Here is a 9350-nt window from a genome sequence, read left to right on the forward strand (position 1 = left end):
TCGTTCTTGCACTGTTTCGATGGGCCCGTTTTGATTTGGGCTCGTGTGGGCTCCAGCCTGTGTCTCCCATGTTGATCCTAACGTTACCCTATAACAAATGATTCTTAGGTTAAATTACAAACTTAGATCAAATATGCAATGTGATCCTTAAAATTTAGCTTAATATATAATGCCATCCTTGAAATTTTAATTTATTTAATATGGTCCCTGAACTTACGGTAAATGTTCAATCTAGTCCCTCATTCAGGGACTAGATTGAATCCAATGACTAAATTGAATATGTACCAAAAGTTCCGGGATGATATTGAATCCATGGATTAGATTGAACTTTTACCATAAGTTAAGGAACCACATTGAACAAATTAAAAGCCCAGAGATGACACTGCACATTGGGCTAAAGTTTAGGAACCGCATTGAACAAATTAAAAGTTGAGGGACCATATTGCATATTGGGCCTAATTTTCCCTAATTCTCAAACAAAAATATGCTTCATTACATTTAATTTAATTTTTGTATAATTGAACTTGAAAATTCAAATTACTGTAAGTCACTTTATAAAGTCTCAAATGATAACTTCTCCATTATGACTAAACTAAAGTGAATATCATGATATTTGTCTCGATGATTATTCCAAAATTTATAAAACTTCCTACGAATTATTTTGATTGGAAAAACACAGTAGCAAAAGATAATTCTAGATTTTTTTTGTAATATGTAATAAACGCTCTTTTCTTATAATAAAAGCTTCATTTATTTTGTAGTACAACTTTCTTACAAAAACAAAATAGTGAAGTATGATTTGATAATCTTCTCATAGCCTACTTTATCTAAATGAGAATGGGAGTATTTTGTCTTATTGCATGATGCTAGGTTGAAAATATTTTCCATATTCACCAAATACTTAAAAATATACTCAAAATCTTTATATCTTTGAACATTTTCATACTCTTCAAAATATGTGGTAAGATAAAAGAGTTTTCACATGAGAACAAAAGAAAGATTAAAGTTGAATTAACTCTATCATAACTTCACAACATAAATGCAAATTATACGTATCATTCCTCTATATAAGTACTATATTTTCCGCTTAAAATCTACATGTTCATATTGATGTAGACATAACTCTAAGCGAGCTTCTTAGTGCATGTTTCATTACCCCATATTTTTCTTTATAAGTCTTTGCAAAAAAATATTTATCGTATTCAGAGAGAGGAGACTCTCAAGTTGTTATATTCGCATCTCATCATGTAATTAGATTCAGGCATAAAACATTTTTGAGAAAATACAAAGACCGCTCACACTCCAGGTCGGGGTCGGGTTGTTAGTCGCCCTATAAAATGGCGATTTTTCCTTAATAACATTTTCAATTTACATGCCGAGCCCACATATAGATTTTTAAAAATTGGATTTTTGTATATTATGCCAAACCTGGGGTAGAAAATGTTAGGATTCGGCACACAATCACAAGGAAATAGAGAATAGAAAAGAGAAAAAAAAATCGAGACACAATGTTTTTTATCTTGGTTCATCCTTAAATTATGGCTATGTCCAACAGAAAATTTCACTATAATTAGCACCTCGCATCAGAGAAAGAGAATATATATAAGTAACAGTAACTATTAGTGGGACACAGTGCACTCCTATCGAAGGAGAGTACAAACCACACGCCAACAAAAAAGACTAAAAATCTTAAATTAGTCTTTTTGGATTGGTACCAAAAGGTTTTGGGCAAGGTGCTATGATCATTACAATGGGTTAACATGTATTGCCTTTTTGCGATTGCAATTTTTTCGATTTCGATTTCGATTACTAAAGTGGTACGTAATATAACTATTCGCTTTTAAGTTTAAACAAACTTAGTTTTGAATATAGTGTCAAATGGTTCCCATGAAAAGGAAAAGCCATCAAGTTTAGACAACTTAATTGGAAAAAAATTCGCGCAAAAGCAACGAAGCTGTAAAGCCTTGGTCCACAAAAAGGCTATGTTCTTCACTTCCGCTTCGCTCCGCATGGTTAGTATATACGTACCAAAAACTTAAATGTGTGTATAATTTGTTAGCTACACGAAGGTAGAAGCCCTAACAGAACACCAAAGCTTTCTAGTTGCAGAGTCATCAAACCGACGCTAACCCGACCGTTGCCACCCGCCACTACTGTGATAGCCGTCGCCCCTCCACTAGTGGATCCGTCAACCATGGCCCCTCCACCACCGTAATAACCCTTTACAAAGTCACATACTTAAATATCACTAGGGGTGAGCATAGTTTCAGGGAAGAACTTGGAACCTCACCGGTGGAAACCTGTAGGTTGTAGGTTCCAAGGTATATATATATGGTAGGTTCCAGATTTAAACAATCGGAGAATCTGTTTTGACGGGTAAGTTCCAGGTTCTAGGTCGGTGGAACTTGAAACCTGAAACCTTAAATAAGTTTTTTGTGTTTTTTCTTTGTCTACGTCTTCGCGTGATTCTACGGTGTTCCATGGCGTTAGATAATGAATATATAATCTGGAACCACTAGTCTGAGCTTTCATTTAATGACTTGTTAATATTTCATATTCTTTGTGTCTCTAAATATAAGTTGTGATCAGTGGATCGTAGTAACAAATGGTGGTTATTAAATATGATGATTCACTGCAATTGTTCTTTTTATAATATAAGACGAACTTAAGTAGACTCGGGAACCAGTGATAAGGTAAGTTTCATATTTCAAGATATATATGATAGGTTCCAGGTTCCAAAAATTGAGGAACCTGTTCCCATGGACAGGTTTCAGGTTCTAGGTGGAACCTGTACGGAACCTGAAACCGTTCTCCCCTAAATATCACGGCTCCAAAAGCTAATCTTTTAGAAATTTTCCCAGTTTAAAAATTTCAATGATAAAGTTGTAATTTGTTGAAGATATCAAATAATTCAATCAAACCATTTATCATCTCAATATCTATAATAATATTAAGAAATGGAATTTGAAGAGGTCACAAGGCTGTCATTGATCAATGGTCGTGTTGTCTAGATGTTCTTGGGAGAGAGAAGGGGGAATTGAATAGAGAGAGTTGACGAAAGAGACAAGGACGACTATAGTAGTAACTAGAGTTGGCAAATGGGTGGGTTGGGTATGAGTGAGTCATAAATAGCTTCAACCCAAATTCACCCATTTAATTCACATTAACCAATTTATTTCCTAAAGACCCGTTACCCAACTCACACCCACCCACATAACTCACATTTTTTTAACTATGTCAATCAAGCAATTAGCGAATTCAAAATAATAAAAATCAATAAACAACATATATAGAATCGCTCTTCCTCCGCAAGGTATGAAATAGGCATCGTCGCCCCTTCCTCCATCGTGGCTCCTTCGACGCTGTGACTACTCGCGCTCACAGAGCTCGAATTAAGCTGTCTGACTTATTGAATCTGGATCCAACAAGGTAATGGGAGCAAGCAGCAATTCGAACCCAGTCGTCTCTGACAAGCACCAAAACTGGAGCATCCGCCACGACAAGAAGTACTGCCTCGCCATCGCCAACCTACTTGACGACCCCACTGCCATCATCAATTGCGTCGAGATCGTGCGACTCAACCACTCCACCGGCGTGATCAGAGTCGATCCTAACCTCTCCTTTGACCACCCCTACCCCCACCAAGGCCGCTTTCTTCCCCAACAAGGACTTCCAGCGTGCCGATCTCCTTGTCATCTCCAGCGACCCGCATCCAACGGATCATCCCGCGTCGAACTCCGCTCCTCCCTCAACGGCAACGAGAACAATGATTTCTACTGGCCCCTCACCTCCTTCACCTGGAATGAGGCCGAGCCCAAGAGCATTAGCACCTCTACAATTGACACCACCTGCACCATCTAGGACATTGGGTGCGAGACCGTCGACACCCAGCTCAACGCCCACTAGAAGAAGGCATTCAGCTGCTCCTTTGACTTCCAAAGAATCGAATGAAAAGAGCAAAGAGGGAGAGAGAAGAGAGTTTGAGCCTCAATTTAGGTGGGTTGGAAATGTGTTCATTTGAGAACCCATTTAAACCTATTTATTTTAGGCTTTTCATTTTAGAACCCATATTACTAGGTCTTTCAAAATAAAGGTGATTCATTTAAACAATTTTGGGTTAATAAATGGGTTTAAGACCTATTTTGACAAGTCTATAAGTAGCGGATGTGGTGCCCATCGGTGGGGCATCATTAGAGGTAATAGCGTTGGAGTGGCGGTTGCAATAATCCGCGGCTATGATGAGGGCAGGGAGTGATCTATGGTCAAAGGCAAAAGGGATATGAATGAATCAAATACGCAACGGACAAGAGGAGAGTGTGCAAGCTGGGTTAATTATGTGGAATTTGAATTAACTCACAAGATGTGGTTTTAGTTTAGCAATTTAATCTAGAATTGAAAATGTAAGGCAGACTAAACATAGAGAGAGAGAGAGAGAGAGAGAGAGAGAGAGAGAGAGAGAGAGAGAGAGAGAGTAACGGTGACCTGTTTGTTTGCATTGCTGTGGTGGCGTGCTCCACAGATGCGTTTTTTATTTTAACATGCTGATATCCGTACGCCTCGCCCCTAATTCTCCCTGTATATTTTTTCTTTCTCAGGGAGAGGGAATATCCTCTTGTTATGTAACGTTCAAGTGATGCCGAGGTCTGTATGTGACCCTGACAAAGCACTTTAACCTCTTGCTTAGGAGGAATCTAGCATTGAAAATGCATGGGTAATGTTTATTAATCAAACAACATTTGGGTCGAAGAAATTTCCTCCAATAAAAACAGAGAAAAAGACAGCCCTTCACAAAAGCAGAAGAGAGAAAGCTCCCTAAATTCAACAATCCCAACTCTAAGCCAAGAAAAATAGAGAAACAGTAATAGTGAATCGGTTTCCTTTTGTTACCTTCGAAGATTGATGCATGGAAAAACATGCAAGCTGGTTTCGGTTCAATCATCGATTCGGACATGCCACACAAAACCCAAAAACAAAATCTTTCAAAAAGCTTCTGATTAGCTCATTTGACGTCAAACATCGATGATGCACGTGAAGTCGTCACTTCGTGGCGTCCAAGATTTTACTGAAACCCGACATCAATCGAACTTTCAGTACGATTATGTTTTTTAATCTTCGATGGCTAATTAAAGCAACTACGATCGATCTTTCCCATTCGGTAAAGTTGTTTCACATTGCCTAAAAGGTACGATTCCCAGAACTCCACTTGACTATAGCTAATAAACTATATAAAAGGTATATTCTCGTATCGCTTTGTAATATAAAAGGGACAACACTTTGTAAATAATTACTTCTTAATCATAGGATGGACCAACCAATATGTTGACTTCCTTTACGTGATGCACGTGTTTGAGGTTCAAAACGAAATCTCATTTAATATTTGCACGTTTGATTCAACGCGTCCAAAGGAGAAACCACATGATACCATTTTTAATAATGTCTAATCATGCCGTGACGAACGCTATTGTTTGAATAATGGTCAAGGGAATCATATGAAACGACGATGTTCATAAGCTGCTACTACAATTTAAAAGCCTATAGGTTATATGGTGCAACTATTGGCTGGTCAAAAGTATATTAATTTCTTCTCGCTATTAAAGTATCTCACGTTACTTGTTTATGGTATTTATACGTTCTTTATATACATGCAATCTCCCTCGACTTATTAGCTGAAGTTTTTAGATTGTGTCGTTTAACACTCAGGTCTAAACTTCACAATATAGATTTGATTTTATCTCTTCACTTCACTTTCAAGCATGGTTATAATAAAAACGTACTAGGGAAGAACATATCTTTAGAAGACAAAATTTCGATCATTATTGTAGTCAATCTCGAATGCCAATCAACACGTTTAATAACATCTCGAGAGAGCTCATAATAATGTGAACTTAAGCATCGAATAAAGCAAGTCATTTTCACTTGTAAACTGGCTTTTGCGACCTTTGGTCCGAGATAGTGTTACTCGGTTTTGTTCAAGAAGTCAAAGTGGAGATTGCTAAAAGGTAGGGAGTCCACTTAAATCACTTAGTAAATTAGATTAGTTGTGTAAACACATTTAAGCAAGGATAAGGACATTCAAAACAATATGACTAACTAGTTAATTAATTAATCCTAGAATAAGATGATGTAGTTAATGCGTTAACATGATTCATTCTACTAGTCGAATAATTGGATATCTATGCGTTCATACGATAGATTTCGCATGAGAGAGACTCCACTAATTGCGTGCAACTGATAACTGAAAAAATACTTTCTTCAAATGCGTTGTTATTGAGATCATTGCTAATTGTTCTAAAGCGCGTTCTTATATTTAAAATTACACATAATTTGGGTGGGAAAATAGAGGTCCGAAAAGATTTGAATTCAGAGTTTCCTACTTTGATAATATGTAAAATTTTGTAGAATCACTGCCAACTGTTCTAAAAATTTAAATTGTTAGATGATGGTTTGATTTAATATTTAAATATTCTAGTAATTACCATGTGACTTCGCGGTCCGTAGGCCAAAATATTATCAGATTTTAGTGTACATTTGATAAATGAAAGAAGTGGTGTGTGAGCAAAGCGGAAGAGAGAGTTGAGTTATGGTGCGTTTTGTAACCATTCTGTTCCAAGAAATAATTTCTGCTCAGAAATTATTTTTTTTATTTTATTCTAGGAAATAATTTCTGAGCATTTGAAGGCATTTGGTAACAGCCCAAAATTTCTATTCCTGAAATAGAAAAAGAACAAAAATGCGTTTGGTAACTGCACAAAATTTCTTTTTATTAATAATAATTTAAATATTTATTTATTTATTTTCTTTTTTTCTTCTTCTCCTTCTTTGGCCCATTGCTGGCGAGGGTGAGGGCTGCCTCGCTCAGGCTGCGAGGGTCCAGCCCGCGAGGGTCCAGCCCTCGCCCTTGCCGGCGAGGGTCGCGACGCCCTTGCCCGCCACTGACCAGGAAAGAAGCAAAAGAAAAAAAAAATCTCTTCTATTTATGATTCTTGTTCCCAGAATTAAGAATCAACTTTTTTTTTATTTTTGATTCTATTCCAAAACTGATTCTGGGAACAAATTTGTGCCCGGGAACAAAAAATTTACCAAACTAATTTCTGTTCTTTTTTTGTTTCGGGAAACAAAAGAATAAAATTAAGCACTGTTTGGCCAGTTACCAAACATGCCCTTAATGTCTAAAATGGTATTTCGATTCCAAGAATGACTTTGAATTTAAGTCCTACAAACATGGACGGCCAAAAAGAAAAAAACAAAGGAAAGAAAAACAGAAAGAAAAGGGAAGGGCTCCTATTTGAATAGTCTTAAAGTAGAGAGAGATCCTCAATAAAATCGTCAAAATGAAAAATCATCAAAATAAAAGATTTTTTTGGTCTTTTTGCTTATCATACAAAGCCATAGAAATTTTATTTTTCCAAGCATAAGATATGTGAAATCCCGCTCTAAGCAAAATTCAGATGCTAACATGTATATAGTTTCCATGTTTTTTTTATTTTTATAAATGAATTCATTTCATTACTAGATTGAAATTTCCATTTCACGACTGCCGGTGAAAAAAGTGTTCTACACTAGCAATTTACCTTATCTAAATCCACATAGATTTTCATTTTCTGACTTTTTGCAAGAAAAAAGTATAGAACCTTCATTTCCTTTTGAATTCCTAATGTGTTGAAATTGTAAGGACACTAGGGGGGCAACTTGTTAAATAGCAAATTCCTAAAATTTTAAATGTACACTTGCATGTGGAGACTGTACGCAATTAAACATCCTATTTAAAAAATGGTAAGATAATTTCCTTAATTGCAACGAAAACTAACTAAACTTATATTCGTTTATATGAAACTTGTTGCATGAACCTGACCTAACCAATCGACATTTAGATTTTATAATGAATATGTTTTTGTGGAGTTTAACGAAAGACTCACATTCCAATTGGTTCCTCAAGCGACGATTGAATCTTCGTTTTACCTTTGAAATTGATTTTGGAAGAATTTTTTCAACTTGAAGCATGTGCGCATAACGCAATCTCCAAGTTAGAAAAGTGGTACGTACGCCTCAAGGAAGCCCTCCAAGGAGTTTTATTGAATATATTGAATCTTTCCTCCGAATAAGCAAACCTGTGTTAAACTAAAATATAACCTAATCAAAGCGGAAAATTGTTTAATTACCAATTAATTGTTTTTGTTAAGATTGGCATTGTAATTATTACTAATTCTTTTTGTTTATCACTAGATCATCATGTAACTATTTTGTGAGAACGATGTTATGAATTGCTTATTTTCATCTATATTAAGCACCTCTTTCGTGACATGGTTTCGGCATTTATACTTAGGCTCCGTTTGTTTCGCGGAAAATGAATGATTTGGGATACATTTTCCAAATACAAATAGTATCATAAGTGATTGGATCATTTACATAATATATGATATATAAGTGATATCTCCATAATATTTGCAAAATGTCTTTAACACTTCCCTTCAAACTAAGTCAATATTGTAAATTAACTTGAGTTTGGAGATAATATCAAATAATCACCCAAAATTTGCAAAACTTTCGGGTATATACTACCCCAAACCCATTAGAAGCTAGTGCGTCGATATTAATTTTTCTAGTATACAATGTGGGTATGCAATAACACCGTTTGAAAAGCAAGTACTGTCCAAATGAGCTTTCTGATAGATGGTGCGGATATGTCATAATTAACATCGTTTGAAAGCGACCATGGTTCGGATTAGCTTTCAGGGAGACAATTCAAAACGTCGAAACACTATTTGAAAAGCATGCGATGAAGGGAGTCTTGTTATGACAAGTGCATGACAAGGACCCCCGATTGGTAGTGTTGGGGCCAATGCACGTGGTGAGGCTATCTGGCCAATATGGAGTGTTGCGAAAAAGAAGAAAAAACATCGAAAGAGAAACCAAATCGAGGTTTCTATCTTGCCAACATGAAGTCTTGCGAAATTGCCGCCGTATCACACTAGCTTTAGAGAACTTGATTGTCCCAAAGAAGAAGGTGGAAGAATGACATGAGGGAAAATGGCACAAGTTAGAGGATGAAAATTAGGATTGAACCTTTATTACATCAACTGGTGAGAAGAAGAAGAAGATCACAAACAAAGAAAAAATGTGGAAGGTTCCATGAATTAGAACACGAATGTGTTATAATTCATGATCCTATACCATAGCTGCTAACTTATTTGTGATTTTCTACGAACAAATTAATCAAATTGAAAGATAACATAATACAAAACCCCCCATCAAAGACAAACCAAGACGCCTCCCAATCTACAATTGGTTAATATGATTTTCTTCTCAGTATCTTGTACAAGTTATGCTCGCGCTGGCTTGGAGGTTCTCCA

General features: G+C 36.2%; 1 protein-coding gene across 1 annotated transcript; it reads left to right on the forward strand.

The window, feature by feature from the left end:
• The first annotated feature begins 3432 nt into the window (after positions 1-3432).
• On the forward strand, positions 3433-3861 carry LOC115686698 (WD repeat-containing protein LWD1-like). The gene has a single exon (XM_030612077.2). The coding sequence runs from the start codon at positions 3433-3435 to the stop codon at positions 3859-3861; it is 429 nt and encodes a 142-aa protein (XP_030467937.2).
• Positions 3862-9350: the final 5489 nt, after the last annotated feature.

This window comes from Syzygium oleosum, unplaced genomic scaffold (assembly GCF_021117445.2).
Source record: "Syzygium oleosum isolate NSW1041296 unplaced genomic scaffold, Sole_v2.1 Sole_v2.11, whole genome shotgun sequence".
NCBI lineage: Eukaryota > Viridiplantae > Streptophyta > Magnoliopsida > Myrtales > Myrtaceae > Syzygium > Syzygium oleosum.